The sequence below is a fragment of the Podarcis muralis genome, chromosome 15 (genome assembly GCF_964188315.1).
Source record: "Podarcis muralis chromosome 15, rPodMur119.hap1.1, whole genome shotgun sequence".
NCBI classification, from domain to species: Eukaryota; Metazoa; Chordata; class Lepidosauria; order Squamata; family Lacertidae; genus Podarcis; species Podarcis muralis.
In genome coordinates this window covers 29,388,587-29,406,766 of record NC_135669.1, presented here as the reverse complement: position 1 = coordinate 29,406,766, position 18,180 = coordinate 29,388,587, and the positions used below count along the sequence as shown (strand labels likewise).

At 48.1% G+C, this 18,180-nt stretch overlaps 1 protein-coding gene across 1 annotated transcript; it reads right to left on the bottom strand.

Annotated features, from left to right (window-relative positions):
• Window positions 1–203: 203 nt before the first annotated feature.
• Window positions 204–13,609, bottom strand: LOC114585668 (C-C motif chemokine 5-like). Its single transcript, XM_028708511.2, has 5 exons — window positions 13,446–13,609; window positions 8,450–8,506; window positions 2,596–2,652; window positions 2,012–2,132; window positions 204–1,188 (listed from the first exon to the last, which is right to left on the bottom strand). The coding sequence occupies exons 1-5, from the start codon at window positions 13,549–13,551 to the stop codon at window positions 1,086–1,088; spliced, it is 444 nt and encodes a 147-aa protein (XP_028564344.2). The 5' UTR covers window positions 13,552–13,609; the 3' UTR covers window positions 204–1,085.
• Between the last annotated feature and the right edge of the window lie 4,571 nt (window positions 13,610–18,180).

Genomic DNA, 18,180 nt, shown 5'->3' with positions numbered 1-18,180 from the left:
AAGATGAAGGAAACTCGTTTCCTGCTGCTCCAGAGGGTGGGAGCAGAACCATTGGATTCAAATGACAAGAATGGTAATTCCAACTAAACATTAGGAAGAACTTTAAAGCTGTTTGACAGTGAGACAGATAAATGAATGAACTTTATTACAGTCTCAGACCAGGATTAAAGAAAGCATATAGATAAAATAGCAGTTAGGATTTTTTGACCAATAATTGTTAGAGCTAAAAAAGTACTTAAAGATGTAAATTATCACGTACAATGAGATAGGGAACTGGATCTGTTTCAGAGCCACAGTCTGGAAATCAACAAGGTGGTTTTTCAAAGTTTCTGGTAGGGTAGTAGATGGTTGTTTGCACAAACAGAAACCCCCCAAAATAAGCTCCAACAGTTCCCAAGAAGAAATTGGGACACCCCACCCACCCCCCTGCCGCCACTCGCTTGGCTGCCACCTTACCAGCTCATGTGTGTGTGCCCCCGCCAATGTGTGCCACCATTCATCGCTGCTCACCCGTGTGCTGGTGGGGGCTACTTGCCCCCCCACATGCACAAGGAGGGCCACAGTGCCTTCCTTCCAGAAGCAGCACTGTTCTTCAGGAAGCTGTGGCCCTCCTCATTTGCCTGTGGTGGGCAGCAACTGACCAGCAAGCAAAGGTGCGGAACCAAAACACACATGTCTTTTGGTCCCCCTTGCCTGAAATCCTGGGACATCCCAGGATGGAATCAGAAGCTGGGGCAGTTTCTGCAATTCTGGAATGTCCCGGTAAAGACAGGACAGTTGTGCATCATGATGTCTATTGTACCGAGGTAAGAAAGGGACACGTGTCAACTTCAGAGCGAGAAATGTCCCTATTTTCATCTGAGGAACATTGGAGGGTATGGTTTAAAGTGGTATGATCCTGATTTAAATGCATAGTGCTGACAGGGCCTACGACTCTGTTCGGTGTGAAGGGGCCAAAACTTTGGGGAGGGGGGGAGAGAGGGAGAAAGAGAGAGAGGGAGAAAGTTAGTCCAGCAAAGCAGCCATGGTGTTGCTGAGGTTCAGGGTAGCTTCTCCTAGGAAGGGCTCTGCAATTGGTGCCAGTTTCAGATGCAGTTATCTTCAAGGCTGTCTATGTATTCCATGAGTTCATGGACCCACGGCTGATCCGGGTCAGCACACCTGAATTTACCATGCTTGAGATGAAACCTGTCAGAGAAAGTAGCAAGCACCCACAGTCAGCCACTGAGTATACCCTTTTAATTCTCCATTAGCCCAAGGTCCCCACTTTAATTGGGCAGTACACCTGCCACAATGCAAGGCACTGAGATGGGGCAGAAATTTGTTCTGCTCACACCTGAATGCTCACCTACACAATTCCCACTTCCCAAGCCAGTATGCCTGCTGGAACACAGCTTGCTTTCAAAAATTGCTTTGAATTTTTCCATATATTTCTCCCATTAAAGAATGGACACAAAATATCTGTATTAGTGAAAATGATGTTCCAAACGCACACTCTGCACTGAGGGATTTGCTTGCAAAAAATGCATATATATCGGAGCAAGAGGGCACCATAACATCTGCAAGTGTTGAACTTAATGCTGGAAAACTGAATGAAACCGTAACAACAAAGCCAGTCTCAGCTAATGAAGCTGCTTTTTGATGAGTCAGACCTTTGCTCCATCTAGCTCAGTAATGTCTACCTAACTGGCAGGCACTCTCCAGCATTTTCACGCAGGGGTCTTTCCTAGCCCTACTGTAGATGCTGTTGGGGATTGAAGCCGGGTCCTTCTGCATGCCACGCAGATGCTCTTACCACTGAGCTAATTCCTGCTCTTCCCTCCGACCCCCTAATTATCTCAGTCTCTATTCTGGCTTCTCTGCTGCCTTCCCCTTACAAACAAACAAACAAACAAACAAACAAACAAATGGCCCCCAAATGCCTAACCCTTCGTTCACCATGTTTCTTCAACCCCTTCCCCGCTAATTGGCCAACAGCCCTCCTGCCTTTTGCCCATTCCCAAAAACTCACTCCACAGAACGCAGGCAGTAAGGCCGGCTGAGGGCATAATCCTCGACTTCACTCTTTGGGATTGGAACTTTAGAGTTGCTTAGGCAGCAGCCGGGAGCGGGGGTCCGCCGACCTGTAAGGGCTGAGAAGAGCAAACATCATGGTTGAGTTACCAGACATATTAGGTCCTGAACAGTGACCACACTGGCTGATCTATTTCATAAGATTTATGCACTAATTGGTCATAAAAAGAAAACAAACAAGCCCTCAAAGCTCTTTACAAAAAGGGATAAAGCAATAAAACGATCAATTTTAAAAATGAATAACAATTTAATACTTTTTAAAAGTTAAAACAACAACACATTACAAATGGATTTAAAACTCGGATCAATTTTGGCCGGGCTTGTCTAAACAAAAATTATTTTTGCAGGAGCCCAAAAGAGTACAGTGAAGGCGCCTGCCTGATATAATCTGATCTGATTCCTGCTCCATCTGATCTCCATCCCCCAGGACCATCAAGCCCATGGAATGAACACCATCAACTCTGGTGTGAGTCCCAAATCTCCTAGAACAATTATCAAGGGAGAGGAGAGGAATCAACTCACGTGGAGTAGCCAGGAGAAGGAGGAAATTGACTGCAGCTCCAGAGATCTTCATGCTGCCTGGAGAGGAAGAGGAGATTTCAGGACCTTTCCAGGAGCAACCTGGGCTTCTGTGATCCTCAACACCTAAAGTTCCTCCCGGGGTCCCTTTGCATACCATCCCCAACCCCAATCTGGTTCCAGGCACAGAGTCCCCAAAGGGCAAACAGGACACCCACAGGTCCAGGATCAGGAGCATTCTTGTGAAATCAATGCTGAGGATGCCCTTGAGGGGGACCCTCTGGGTTGATGAAGACCCCCCAGAGAGTTTTCCCGCCCCAGTGCTTGAGAATTCTGGCACCAAAAGGTTCAGGTCCAGGCCCACTGCTTTCTAAGGGAGTCTGTTTCACCATCTAACATATAAAGGATTGGGCTTGTCTACTACTTTTTAGCTATAGACCTTTCACAATTCTGTCCTATATTTCTGGAGGTCCCCTCGCTTTCCCTCTTACCTGGTACAGGTAATCACCTCCTTCTCCAAGTTCAGTTTTAGGGGTCTGGTGAGCTACAGATTTGTCCCACCTTTCACCATCAAAGTCAGTTGTGTTGACCCTCCGTCTCCTTCCCCAGCCACACCTTCCTCATATAGGTACCATTATCAAAACCAATCAAGATGTCACAGAACAGTAAGCAGGCCTTGGGATGTTCCTCCCATGCTCCCTCTTCAGACTTTGTGGATTCTGCAGAAAGGGACATGTCCAACTCTCTGGCCATTGGACTGAAGCTGTGAGTGTGTTCCTGGTACAAGGAGCCCCAGACCCTTAAGCAATGAGATTGTTCCCTTGAGGTCAATGAAGCTTGCCTGTTACGAAGCAATCTCAGCCTGTTTGTGTGGGCTGATCGGTCCATTAGACTAGATCATATATTGCTTTTTCTGTGTTGCAGCCAGGTGAAGGCTGAATGGCCATGTCTTTAACTACAGCACCTCCTGGTGTCTGTTTATAGACTGTCTGCTTTGAGAACTTCAGCTGGAGGGAATAAATTGATCTTCACAGAAGACTGAAAGCATTTGCCTTTTCAGGGAGAGGCAGGGGTCTTGAAACACCCTCCTTTTGAAATTTTGTCTATTTCAAGTGGAGATGAGAATTTTGACACCTGAATGGCTTAAATTATTTTTTAATTCATGTACTGATGGTTTTTCTACTCTCAATGTGAACTGCTGAGGTTAACTTCCTTAATTTACTTTTCCTGTCTTTCCCACTCCACTCTGCTCTGCTCCCCCTTTCTTCCCACCCAGGGCAGCCCTGCCCTCTGCCTGCCCCTCAGAGCTCATGGGTCATGTGGGGCTGGACCTCAGTGGCAGTGGCCTCTCCTCCGACTTGCCCACTTTCCAGCAGCTGCTTCAAGCTGCCCAAGGGAGAACGCTGCCCAAGGGAGTAGAAGCAGGGATGTTCCAGGATTAAATCAGAAGCTGATATGGCTTTCATGATTCTGGGACTTTCCCTGGAAAATCAGGACGGTTGGAAGGTATCTAATCCAAACGTCACAAAATAATGAGTAAGGTTTAGAATTCTGCTCCTACACTCCCTTTGAAGACTGCCCACTATGTGGATCCTGCAGAAAGTGACACGTCAGACTCTCTACCTGCTGGACTGTAGCTTTGGGGGTGTACTGGCCGTCAGAAAATGACTTTGTTCCCTTGGGATCAAGTTGGCTGACCAGGAGAAGCTGGGGGCCACTCCAGACACAGGTTTTGTTATTTTTAGTTTTGACAGTGCTAATCAGCCAGGACAGAACAGTCTTCCAACAACCTTTTGTCTAAATCCTTGATCCTGGCTGGTTTCCTACAGGCATCCGGTTGTCTACTGTGAGACCAGGAGGCTGGACTAGATGGGTCATTGTCCTGATCAGCAGGCTCTTCTTATGTTCTTATGGTGTTGTCCATTCAAAGGCCTTCATGGCTTGGGACCCCGGGACCTGTAGGACACCCTGCTCCCAAATCAGCCTACTCAGATCCTAAGTTCCTCCATCACCATCAGAGATCAGGGATACAACAAAGGGGTTCTCTACATTGTTTTCTTTCATCGTGCAAGACACGTCATTTTAACATGCAATTTTAGTATGTAAAATTATTTTTTAAATCGCAGGGTTTTAAAATATCTGAAACATGCATGTAAATGTTTTTTTAAATCTTTGTGATTTCTAAAACAAGCAGAACTTTTAAATTCTTCATTGTAAACAGCTTGGGGGGTTCTTCTGTCAACGTCTCTAAGCTTCTAGCTAAGTTAATGATTCACTGTTGATGTTCTCTGCTCTTACAAGTGAGTGATTAACCTTAGATCACATGATTAAGGTACTGAATTGCAAATTGCCATTTTGAAGGGAGCTGTGTTTAGTGGGGGGTTTTTGTTCCAAGACACAGTGGGAGAAATATGTGGAAATGAGTCTCTCCGGAAGAGAATAAAGCTCCAGGCTAATGGATACTGTATGAAGAGAGACTTTTGATTCTAGGCCTGTTCGGAGTTGTATTTCTAACATGATGCTGAGCCTATGCTTGGACAACTATATGTCTTATGGAACTACTTGGATGTATTATTGATTTCTTTTTATAGCTGTTTTGAAGAGGCTCTGGTTCGTAAGGTTTTGAATCATATTTATGGGTCTGGACAATTTTTATTTCAAAATGAGTCAGTTTTTTATACATCCAGTTGCTTCAAGCTGTGCAATATTAATAACTGCAACATTACCCTCCCGGTCTGGGATTGACCTGCCTCTCCCCTTCCACCCTTTCCCAGTCCAACCCGCCTCATTGTGGGATTACCAGAGAAGAAAAAGACTCAGAGCGACACAAAGCAGTTTGCATCTTTATTTTTGGAAGCCAACAGGAGAACTGATCTGCAAGCATACTCAGAGCAGAGGAAGGGCAGGTAGTCGAAGCAGGTATACAATATGAAGCAGTTATATGTTCGCAAGCTCTTTTACATCAGTGCAGAAGCAAAAATGTTTTTTTGGGTAGACCTGGTAGTTAGCATGTAAATCACATGCACTAAGGGGTATGGAACTAGATTTGTCCTGCACTGCATGTTGGTCTTTCAAAACTGCTTGTAAATAGACAATTGTTTGCATGAACAGAAACCCTGAAACAATGCCAGTTATGCCAGGCAAGTACACTTAACTAAGAAAAGGGCATTTGACAAACTCCCTTGATATCCACAGAGACCCTTGGATGAAGACTCTGTCCAGCCATTAAGGAGTCATTTTGTTTTTGAAGGTGGAGAGAGATAGGCAGAAAGGAAGTTCACCAAAACAGCAAAGAAGTTGTTGAGGTTCAGGGGTTGCTTTTCCTTCTGAGGGGTCAGTAGTTGTCAGGAGAAGGACGTTCATACAACTTATCCACATGTGCCACAAGATCATGCACCCATTCTTCGTCTGGATTAGCACAGCCCAACTTACCATTCTTGAATTTGAATCTGTCAGGGGGGAAAGCAGGCATTGACAATGTGCTACAGAGAGGACCGGATTTAGGATGGTGTCATTGCATTTGGTGCCAAGACTCTAAGCTTTCATTTTTCAAACGTCCTGCCATTGTAAGGGGGTGTAAAGGGCGGGGGGGGGAGGGAGAGAAATTAATTTTGTTCCCAACTTAATGTCTACCTATCAAATTCACACTTCCAAATCCAATACAAGATGTGGCTTGCCTCCAAAATTTCATGTTTCTCTGAATTTTGCCATTCAGCTTTTCAGCAAATTGGAACATGCAGATATGTTCATACTGGGAAAAATCAGGTGCAAAAATACTTCCTGTTGTGGGGAAGCAGCTTGCAGAAATGCATGTAGATTAGAAGACCTTCATTTAAATTGGGCAAACTGAACATAAGACTGTAAAACCAGGCAAATGTGAAATGGAGAGTTTCATCCATCCCTAGCTGGGCATCGTAGCAGATCCCATGGGAACACAAGAACATCACAAGAGACTTGCTGGATCAGGCCAATGCCCCATCTAGTCCAGCTTCCTGCTCTCACAGTGGCCAACCAGATCCCTGTGAGAAACCAGCAAGGAGAATGTGAGCAGCAGCCCCCTCTCCCCTCCTGTGATTTCCAGCAACTGGTATTCAGAGGCATTGCTGCCTCTGACTGTAGGGGCAGCCCATAGCCATCATGGCTACCAGCCATCGATATTGCTCCATGAATTTGTCTAATCCACTTTTAAAGCCATCCAAGCTTCACTGCCACCTGGGGGAATGAGTTCCATATTTAGACTTTCTGCTATGCTAAGAAGTCCTTTCTTTGATCTGCCCTGAGTCTTCCAACATTCAATTTCAGGGAATGTGCACAATTTCGAGTGTTATGAAAGAGGAAGGAAAGCATTTTTTCTTTCCACTTTCACCATGCCGGTCATAATTTTTCGCACTTCCATCATGTTACCTCTTACCTTTACTAAAACTCCTGAATGTTTTTCAAAGTGGAGTCACTTCCTGTTCCAAGGTGACAATTTCTCCCTATCTTTCTGATTTTATGTCTCTCTTCTGCACCCCTTCCCCCAACCTCAGAACTTACACTATAGCATCACGCCTGCATGGATAGGTGAGGTACCAATATTCCTTTATCTGGTGCTTTGGGAATTGTTTCTTGGCATATGTGGCGCAGCAGGAATTTTTGGATACCACAGCTGTTGAAAGCAGGAGAAGGCAGGCACTGTTATTGATTGACTGCTTTTGCGGGATACTTAATAGCTCTTGCTCAGGGAGGTGAGTTGCTTTGGTCATCTTGAAGCATCACTGGACACTCCCCACCCCTTGCCTCTGCATGGAGGACTTTAAGCTGAACAAGCTGGAAAGGGGAGCCTCAAGCCTTTGGTTGAAATGCTGACTCCACTCCCCCCGCCAAGCCTCTTTATCTCCCTCCCCCCAGACTTCCCCTGACCCTAAAAAATTAATAATAATACATTTTACAGTTTATAGACTCCCACTGGTTTTTCAGTGCTTCCTCACTGACAGTGGACAGAGGTGGATGTAGGGGAGCATGGTCTCAGCGGGCATGGAGCCTTGGGGGCACTGCTGAGAATGCCACAATTATGATTTACAATGGAGCATGAGAAGCAAGGTGGGCGCAGAATTTTGGCGTTGCGCAGGGTGCTGCTGAAATCTGAGACTCCAGTGGCAGACACTGGAGTGGAGCAGACTTCCTTGGAAGGTGTAGGAGTCTGCTTTGCTGGAGGCTTTTGAACTCAGGCCACCTGTCTGGGATTCTTGAGCTGCTATTTCTGCACTGAAGGGGGTTGGAGAAGATGGCACCCGAGGTCCCATCCACTTCTATGATCCTATGCTGAAAACCAGGGGAGGGGAGCCTCAAGTCGTGGGTCGGAATGCAGAGCGCCCTCCATGGGCCTTGCCTCTCCTTAGTCCTCCTCTGCCCCTGCTTTGAGTGATTGTGCCTGTCTGGAAAGCACCCTTGCTGTGGAATGGGAGAAATAACTGAGGGCTGGGCTAAAACCACAACACCTCCCTTCCCCCCCTGCTTGGAATTCATGGGTTATATCAGTTGCTCTGCCCCACTTTTGTGGGTGGCTACACTCAGTGCCACTGGGCATGCGGCCCCAGGAAGGTGGCCAACAAGGGAAGCCCCCCCCCATCTGAAAGTGGTTTCCCATCTTGCCTTAAAAGTTTTCAGTGCCAATCCTCCAGTGGGATCCAGGGGCAGGACCCAGGGGAATGGAGCAGGGGTGGGTCTGAGTCAGAGAGGAAGGGCCCGTCTTGGGGCTCCTCATTTCAGAGCACCCCTAAGTCCATCAGGGCCCAGGGAGTGGCATGACACCCTTCAGTGGAAGTCCCAACTCTGGTAAGACAACTACCAGGGGAGAGGAAAGAATTGGACTCACATGGAATAGCCACAAGAAGGAGGAAGACGAGGGCAGCTCCAGAGGTCTTCATGCTGCCTGGAGAGGAAGAACAGATTTAAGGACCATCCCCGGGACTCTCAGGTTCCATGATGCTAACCTCAGAGGACAAAAAGGACACCCCACAGGTTGAGGCCACCGAGAAGCAGACAGGGTCCCCTGAAACCTGGGGACGTCCTTGTTGCAATGAGCTCCTGGCTCTCAGGAAATGTGTTTTCTCCCCTGAGTCCAAAGTGGCTGATCTGGAGAAGCTGAGGACCCCTTCGGACTGGGGGTTTCTTGCTGGTGCCTTCCTTGGTCTGTTCTTAACACAAGAATAGCCCAGCCCAAGCAGGATTCATCCTGCTAGATTGGTTTTTTCTGCAGTGCTTCCCCAGTGCCAACGTACTATTGCTATCTGTGTTGGGAGAGGGGAGAGAGAGGAGGGATTTTGGGGCGGCTCATTATTCTTTTCAGTCCTTCTGGCTCCCCTTCAGTGTAAGATCTTTGGGCTCAACTACCCCCAGAGATTGCGAAGCTCTTCTCATTCACTGGGAGGTTACAGAGTCCTCTATTCCTCCCAGAGTTAAAGGCTCTTCTCATCACAAGGTAACCCCACATAGAAAGGCTTGGGTTTGTTTGCCTCTCTTTAGTTCCGGACCTTCCGCAATTCTGTCCTGTATTCATGGGGTTCCCTTCACTTTCCATCTTACCTTGTAGTCTCCTCTTCTTCCAAGGTGAATTTGTGGATCTGCTATGCTAGAGATTCCTCTTACTTTTCTCCTTCAAGTCAGTTGCTCTCAGTGCTGCACAGATCCCCCGTCTGCCTCCACAGCTGAACCTTCTTCTTGTAGATGGGGAGGGAGGAGAAGGACATGCACACACCTCAGCCCAACCCACTTGGATGTTTGATATTTGTCTTCCTTGGCTACTGGGCTTTCAAAAGGGGATTGGACAACTGGGTCCAGGAGGTGAGTGAGAAGAAGGCTGGTCCCTGTTGCCTTGAAGGAAGCAGTGAAACCCTGAAGGTTGCAATAACTACTGGTCAAACATGTTCTTTTGGGGAAAGGTACTGAAAGGATGGGACGCAGGTGGCGCTGTGGGTTAAAGCCTCAGCACCTAGGACTTGCCGATCCGATCGGTGGTTCGAATCCCTGTGGCGGGGTGCGCTCCTGTCGTTCGGTCCCAGCGCTTGCCAACCTAGCAGTTCGAAAGCATCTTTGGGTGCAAGTAGATAAATAGGGACCGCTTACTAGCGGGAAGGTAAACGGTGTTCCGTGTGCTGCGCTGGCTTGCCAGAGCAGCGATGTCACGCTGGCCACGTGACCTGGAAGTGTCTGCGGACAGCACTGGCTCCTGGCCTATAGAGTGAGATGAGCGCACAACCCCAGAGTCTGGCAAGACTGGCCCGTACGGGCAGGGGTACCTTTACCTTTACCTTTACTGAAAGGATGCAGGTGGCGCTGTGGTCTAAACCACTGAGCCTTGGGCTTGCCGATCGGAAGGTTGATGGTTCTAATCCCAGCGACAGGGTGAGCTCCCATTGCTCGGTCCCTGCTCCTGCCAACCTAGCAGTTCGAAAGCTCGTCAAAGTGCAAGTAGATAAATAGGTACCACTCTGGGGGGAAGGTAAACGGTGTTTCCATGCGTTGCTCTGGTTTCACCAGAAGCGGCTTAGTCATGCTGGCCACATGACCCGGAAAAACTGTCTGCAGACAAACATCGGCTCCCTCAGCCAGTAAAGTGAGATGAGTGCCACAACCCCAGAGTCGTTTGCAACTGGACTTAACTGTCAGGGGTCCTTGACCTTTTTTTACTGAAAGGAGTGGGTAGTTATACAATCCTCAAAAAACAGTGTAGTGAGGAATGCAAGGGAAGCTTTTGATGTTCCATGAAATGAACCTCCAAACCCACACTTCATCAAGATCAATCAAAATGTCACAGAACAGTAAGCAAGCCTTGGTTTCTCCTCCAACGTTCTCTCTTTAGGCTTCATAGCTCCTGCAGAAAGTGCCACGTATGACTCTCTGACTGCTGGACTGCAGCTGGGGGGGGCGTGTCCTTGGTACAGGGAGCTCCTGGCCCTCAGGGAAGCTGACCTGGTGAAGCTGAGAGAGGCAGCACCATGTTGTAGATCAGTGTTTCCCAACCTTTTTTGGGCAAAGGCACACTTGTTCGATGAAAAAAATATCGAGGCACACCACCATTACAGCCCCGTGACGTCAGCGCGCAGCGTCACGCCGGGAGGGACGCACGAGCTCCTTCTCCTGCTCGTTCAGGGCCGGGTTGCCACCGTGAGGGAAAGGCGCCGGGGCGCTGCTGCTGCTGCTGCCGCCGCCGCTCCCGGCAGGCATGGGCCCAGCTGAGGTGGCGGCGGCTGTTGTGGTGGTGGCGGCGATAGCGGGCGGAGGAGGGGGCGGCGGCGGGGCCGAGGTCGCCGGCGGCGGTGGGTGAGGCGGCGGCGGGTGGAGCAGGAGGGCGGCCGAGGCCGGTGAGGGAGTAGGTTTGCCCGGGGCTTGAGGAGCTGTCGCCCGGAGTTGCTGCTGCTGTTGTTGCTGCTGCTGCCCGGACATGCCGGCCTCCTCCTCGTCCGCTGTCTCGCGCTCCTCCCTTTTGCGCGCGCTGCCCCACCGCCGCCCCATTGGCCGGGTCCTGTCAGCTGATCCTGTGTTATTTCCTCTGTGTGTGTGTGAGGGGAGAATGGAGAGAGAAACCTCGGCGGCACCACCGCGGAGCCGCCCCCGGCTCGACGCGGATCCTCGCCGCCGCCGCCCCGCCTCTCGCCGCCCGACTCGCCCGCCTCCCTCCCACGGCACACCAGGCAAGGTCTCGCGGCACACTAGTGTGCCGCGGAACACCGGTTGGGAAACACTGTTGTAGATGTCTGCTTGGTACAAGGAAATCCTGGCTCTTGGGAAATGGGTTTGTTCCTTTGCTGGCCAGGTTGCTGACCTGGAGAGGCCAAGGCCTTCTCACGACTCATTTCCTATTGCACATCACCTGCAACTTCAGTTTAATATTCATTTTTGTGAGACAGGGTGCGTAAGCAAGCTGCTACCAGTGAAAGAGAGGGTGGGATTTGTGTTTAAGAGCATTTGGCTGTTCAGTCTGTTGAATGTTCTGTTTGCGTGAGGAGGAGCGGTGGAGACCGCCACCCCAAGAGCATTCCAGGGGGATGGGTGCGGAAGAGAATGAGGTATTGGACTGGACTGGTGGTTTGAAACAGGTCACACCCCAGAAGAAGAGGAAAGGAGTTGGGAAATAATGGGTGAGGAAGAACAGGAGCAAAGTAGCAGTGAACAGAGGCAGGAGTCGTATGTGTTCAAATCCGTGCAGCAGCCAAGTGAAACGGTGTCTCTGGAAAGTTTGTCAGAGCCCCCCCTTCCCTGAGAACTAGACATGCTCTGCGTGTCTCAGAACAGAAAGCCCAGAGGAGGTTGGCCCTTAGCAGCCACCGTAGGCAGCAGGAGGAGTCTGGTCACTAGGAAGTGGTGGTGGAACGACACTCCAAGCAACGTTGGCTTGAGCATAAGGGTGTTTCCCCCTGTGTCTTCTTGTGTTACTGTGGAAAAATAAAGGAACAGAAACGCTCTTTCTCTGCATCTCTGATTTCCTGGGCAGATAGCCAGGAACTGTCAACAGCACCCTGACATAGGGTGGCTGTGATTGGGGGGTTAGGGGGCAGACACGCTGGGTGCCCGCCACATGTGTGTCGTGAATGACATGCGTGTGATGTCACACGGCAGGAGGAGGCCCAACGGGGCCAACCACACCCTCAGAAAGGCACAGCGGGGCCTGCCGCAGCTGCAACGTGTTCCTCATGAAAATCCGGCAGCATTTTAGTGTAAATTTCTTCTACTTATATACTTATTTGCATGCAATTTTGCAAAGCGATTTCTCCTAAAATGATGCATTTTCATCAGGCTCCAACAGAATGAGTGGATGAGACCAATAGTGGATCCGGTGGTCATTAAGGCAGTATCTGCACATGCTTTAGAGGGAAATGAGATGGGGCTCATTAACCTGGGAAGGCAGCTCATTTAGTAGAAGAAAAACTCTGACCCTAAACCACCACTGCCTTGAGCGACATCTTTGGGAGAAGAAAAGGCTAAGGAGTAAACCCTACACAAATCCAGAGCTGAGTCCCTAAGATGGTTGAATGGTGCCTTGTACGTCTCTTTCCAGCAATTCCTGCAGCCATATTCCTGCAAACATATTGCTCTGCTTTCCTTTGGATCACATTGGCGAGGCAAAAAGGGGGGTCTTGTCATCTGGGCAGCCCAGGACCTCCATATACACTGCCCAGGTTTGCACCCTCAGGGCTGCTCATGCACTCCATAGTCTCTCGAGACAGATGGATGGCCACAAACAACATGAACTACGTTTACTATTATGTGCATTTTTATGCACAATTTACCCCAGGATATTTGCTTGCTTGCAGGTTGCTTGCCCTGGGTAAGATAAAGCCACTGACACATCATCCCTCTTTCTCTATATCTCTATCTCTATACTGCAGATTATGTGGCTTCTCATGAGCACCCATGGCAAAAGGGAAGAGCAAAATAAGAAGGGCATTCCGGTTCTCCTTTTCCCACCCTCCTCCTGCCTTGGCTTTCGAGGAACCTTTCCCAACCCAAACCCGAGTGAAGTGAAACTGATTTGTTAAGGTGGTGTCTTTGATTTCCTCTCGGGATATATGCATTGCAGGGGGTTGGGCCAGAAAACCGTTGGGGTCTCTTCCAACTCCACAAATCTATGATTCAGAATTGTGCTTGGATCTTCTTGTGCTCGGATGTTCCTTGTTGAATTCTCATGATGGGCATCTGGCTGGCCAGGGTGTGAGCAGGATGCTGGACTAGATGGGGCACCAGATCCCATCAGGCTCTTCTCATGTTCTTCCTGAAGCTGCCTTGTGCCCTTGGTCTTCTTCAAAGCAAAATGTGCCTGCTTCTCAGACGCACCTAGGGCAAAAGGGAAGAGAAAACTGAAAAGGGCCTACCTGGTTTTCCTTTTTCCGCTCTTCTCCTTCCTTGGCTTTTGAGGGCCATTGTCTGGTTCTGCAGGGCCAGGAACCAAAGCCACTTCAAGAGAAACTGCTCTGTCATGGTGGCGTCTTAGATTTCCTCTGGGGATATATTTAGTCACATGACACAAACCGCGGCAGGGGCAGAGCAGAGGGGGAAGCCGGCTGTGACCCATGAAAAAGGGATCTTGCATCAGTCAGAAGTTCTCGGTGGCTGTTCTGCTCTCAAGCAGTGCTTGAAATAGCAATCTCTTGAGACTTTCCCCTCTGGGCTGAAAGATCCATTCTGTGTCCCGTGATATCCCTTTTGCCAAGGCCTGGCTCAGCTGGACAGCGTAGCCACGGATCAGAGCCCCTCCTCCTGCTCTTCTCCCATCTGCCCCAGGCAAAATGGGTGTGGGATGCAGGCAAGTGCCATTCAAGGTAAACAAGCGTACAGTGATGCATGTTGGAGCAAAAAAACAAATTTATTTCACATTATGCTCATGGAGTGTGAGCTGGAGGTGAAGGACTAGAAGGCAGACCTCGGGGTCAGAGGACGTAGCTTAATGACAACATTGATCCAGAGTACAGCAGCTGTGGAAAAGGTAAAACCCATGCTAGGCATCACTGGCAAAGGAATTGAGAACAAAACTGCAGATAGCACAATGCCATTATACCAATAAATCGTGTGACCACAGTTGGAATACTGTGAGCAGTTCTGGTCGCCTCACCTAAAAAGGATATTGTGGAATTGGAAAAAGTTGAGAAAAGGGCACCCAAAGTGATCAATGGGGTGGAGGGGCTCCCCTATTTGCAGAGTTCTGGTCTTTTTAGTTTAGAGAAAAGGCGTGTAAGAGGCAGGACAATAGAAGCTTATAAACTGAAGCAGGGCATAGAGAGAGTGGATAGAGGGAAACTGTCCTTCCTCTCTCATAAGACTAGAACTGGTGATGTCAGGATCCAATGATGTTTTGCAGGAGGCAGTTGTGGCCCCCAACTTGTATGTCTTTAAAAGAGGATAAGACAGATTCATGGAGGACAAGGCTACCAATGGCTACTAGCCATAGTGGTTGTGCTCTGCCTCCACAACCGGAGACAGCAATGCTTCTGAATACCAGTTGCTGGAAACCCAGGAGGGGAGAACGTATTTACAGAAATATCTACGATTACTGTGCAGACCCTAGGTCTGGCTCCACCTAACTTGTATCGTCATGATATGAGGCAAATTAGAAACAAAGAACTCACAACACATCCATTAATGGCTGCAAGAACAACTATTGCCAGGACATGGAAACATTACAGTTATTAACTATGGACCAATAGTATAACGCAATTTAGCAAAGAGCATTACTGGAAGAAACTGACACAAAAATTAAAAGTAGCAAGAGGCCAAAAGAAACAATGTTTATGCAGTCTGTTGGGAATGTATTGATTATACAGATAATGGTAGATAATGGCATATGGTAGAACAGTGCCCATAGTTTACAGCCCAGTCTAGCATGTGTGAAGTACATATTTTTCCTCTTTCCCTTTCCATTTCCCTCCCCATTCCTATAAGTTCTAATTCTTAGTGATGCAAAATATCTTTTTATTTCTGGTCACCAATAGGACCTTCTCTACGGTGGGCATTCCAAAGAAGGCCCTCTCCCATGTCCCCACCAAGCATGCCTGTGAGGGTGATGAGGTTGAGAAAAGGGCATCCCCTGAAGATCTCAGAGCCCAATGCTGAGTTTCCATGTCCATCCCCACCCCCAGGCCAAAATGAGAGTTCAAGAATTGAAAACAATGGAAGCAGAAGGTTCCAAAGAGGTGATCAGGGGGATGCTGATCTGTACAAGTGTGAGTTTAGGAGCCATCCTCTGCAATTCAGGATTTTAGAGTGGATGTGATTGGGGGGTAGGAGGTGTCAACTCAGGAACAACAGAGTGTCATAAAGACAGGAGTTTGCTGAACTTATTTAATTCTTTTTAAAACAACAGCAAACACACTGAGTTTGCAAACATGTAAATAAGAAAGAAAAAGTCCTGCCAATACAGAAAAGGGATTTCTGTGATTTAGAGGAAGGCTGTTCCAGGAAGGAGAACATCAGAGCAAGTTGTCCATGAAAGTGCAAGACATCAGCGCAGCTGTTTCTTGCAGTACAGAACTGAAACTGAAAGCGATGGATGGCTTAATTTGTCAGTTTTGTTTCCTCTCAGTTTTTCGTTTCTCCAGCCTTATGTCTGGTTTTCTACATCCATTTGTGGTTTGTTTGGTGTGTTTTTTTAGTGTCATCATAGAATCATAGAGTTGGAATAGACCACAAGGGCCATCGAGTCCAACCCCCTGCCAAGCAGGAAACACCATCAGAACACTCCTGACATATGGTTGTCAAGCTTAAAGACCTCCAAAGAAGGAGACTCCACCACACTCCTTGGCAGCAAATTCCACTGTCGAACAGCTCTTACCGTCAGGAAGTTCTTCCTAATGTTTAGGTGGAATCTTCTTTCTTGTAGTTTGGATCCATTGCTCTGTGTCTGCTTCTCTGGAGCAGCAGAAAACAACCTTTCTCCCTCCTCTATATGACATCCTTTTATATATTTGAACATGGCTATCATATCACCCCTTAACCTCCTCTTCTGCAGGCTAAACATGCCCAGCTCCCTTAGCCTAGTCCTGTGGAACCCTCTGCCAGAGAAGAACCAGCAGGCTTATTCTTTTCCATATTTTAAATGCTTGATAAAAATGTGTCTATTTTGCCAGGCATACACAGGCAATTATAAAGACGGTGTTCCACAATACTTAACTGGTTTCTGATTTTAAATTTTCCACATATTTTATATTGTGTCTTTTTAATGTAAAGTTGTTTTGTCCTGTGTGAGTGTCTGGAGGTTGGTTGGCAGCTAACAGATTGAGGTTGAATCCTGACAAGACAGAGGTACTGTTTTTGGGGGACAGGAGGCGGGTGGGAGGACTCTCTGGTCCTGAATGGGGTAACTGTGCCCCTGAAGGACCAGGTGCGCAGCCTGGGAGTCATTCTGGACCCACAGCTGTCCATGGAGGCGCAGGTCAATTCTGGGTCCAGGGCAGCTGTTTATCAGCTCCATCTGGTATGCAGGCTGAGACCCTACCTGCTCGTAGATTGTCTTGTCAGAGTGGTGCATGCTCTAGTTATCTCTTGCTTGGACTACTGCAATGCGCTCTATGTGGGGCTACCTTTGAAGGTGACCCGGAAACTACAACTAATCCAGAATGCGGCAGCTAGACTGGTGACTGGGAGCGGCTGCCGAGACCATATAACACTGGTCTTGAAAGACCTACATTGGTTCCCAGTACGTTTCTGAGCACAATTCAAAGTGTTGATGCTGACCTTTAAAGCCCTAAATGGCCTCGGTTCAGTATACCTGAAGGAGCATCTCCACCTCCATCGTTCTGCCCGGACACTGAGGTCCAGCGCCGAGGGCCTTCTGGCGGTTCCCTCACTGCGAGAAACCAAATTACAGGGAACCAGACAGAGGGCCTTCTCGGTAGTGGCACCCGCCCTGTGGAACACCCTCCCACCAGATGTCAAAGAGAAAAATAACTACCAAACTTTTAGAAGACATCAGAAGGCAGCCCTGTTTAGGGAAGCTTTTAATGTTTAATGGGTTATTGTATTTTAATGTTCTGTTGGAAGCCACCCAGAGTGGCTGGGGAAACCCAGCCATATAGGTGGGGTATAAATTATTTATTATTATTATTATTATTATTATTATTATTATTATTATTATTATTACTGTGGATTTGGAATAGGTTGAGAAAAGGCAAGCTAAATGATAATGGAGGCTGATGGAGAATGAGGCAAATTTCACAGGAAGAACCTGTGAAATTTTGAGTTCACGAAAAGGTAATGGATGATCATAAGGAGGCAACAGTTTGTGCATGGAAAGGATTATTCCACTGTGATTCCTGCATTGCAGAAGTTTGAAGTAGAAGGCCCTTTGTGTTCCTCGCAACTCTGCAATTCTATAACTTAATGAAAGTGAGTTCCTGCAAAAGTGAATTCCATATTTGAACTATGTCCTGTGTGGAGAAGTACTTCCAATTATCTGTGCAAATCGTCCAACACTCAGTATTGTTGGATTTCAACCAGTTCTAGTCTAGTTCTTGTTCTAGAGAAGAAGGAAAATTTTCTCTTCTTGCCCTGAATCAGTTTATAAACATCTATCATGACACCTCTTCCTCGCCTTTTTTCTAAATTAAAAGAACAAGATCGCTGCAACCTTTCTGCATAGGGGAGCCCCTCCATCTCCATTACCTTTTCGTGAACTCAAAAGCCCCAAGTGATGCACCCTTTCCATGCCATCCTGCCTCTGTATCGTAGGACGTCAGTGTGTGTAGAAATGGCCCTCCTTCTCGTGAAAGGTTCTTCCTGTGAAATTTGCCTCACTCTCCATCAGCCTCCTTCGGTCTGTGCATCTCTTGATTGCACCCAACTTCCTCTTTCTGCTAACCATGGACTGATTTGCCCCCCTGACATCCTCTCCTCAATTCTGGAAATGTTTCTTATCTCTTCCCCCCTCATTTGGTGACTTCAGTCCTGAAGGTGGAGAGCAGGAGAAGGGTATGGTCTGGGGAGGGTGCCTGAGGACCAGATAGATAGTCCTGAGGAGCCACATTCAGACCCCAGGCCTGATGCTCTCCACTCCTGTTTTCAAATGCAAGTGCCTCAGTGTAAAGATAAGAGGGGGTAACCCTTCAGTCAAGTGGA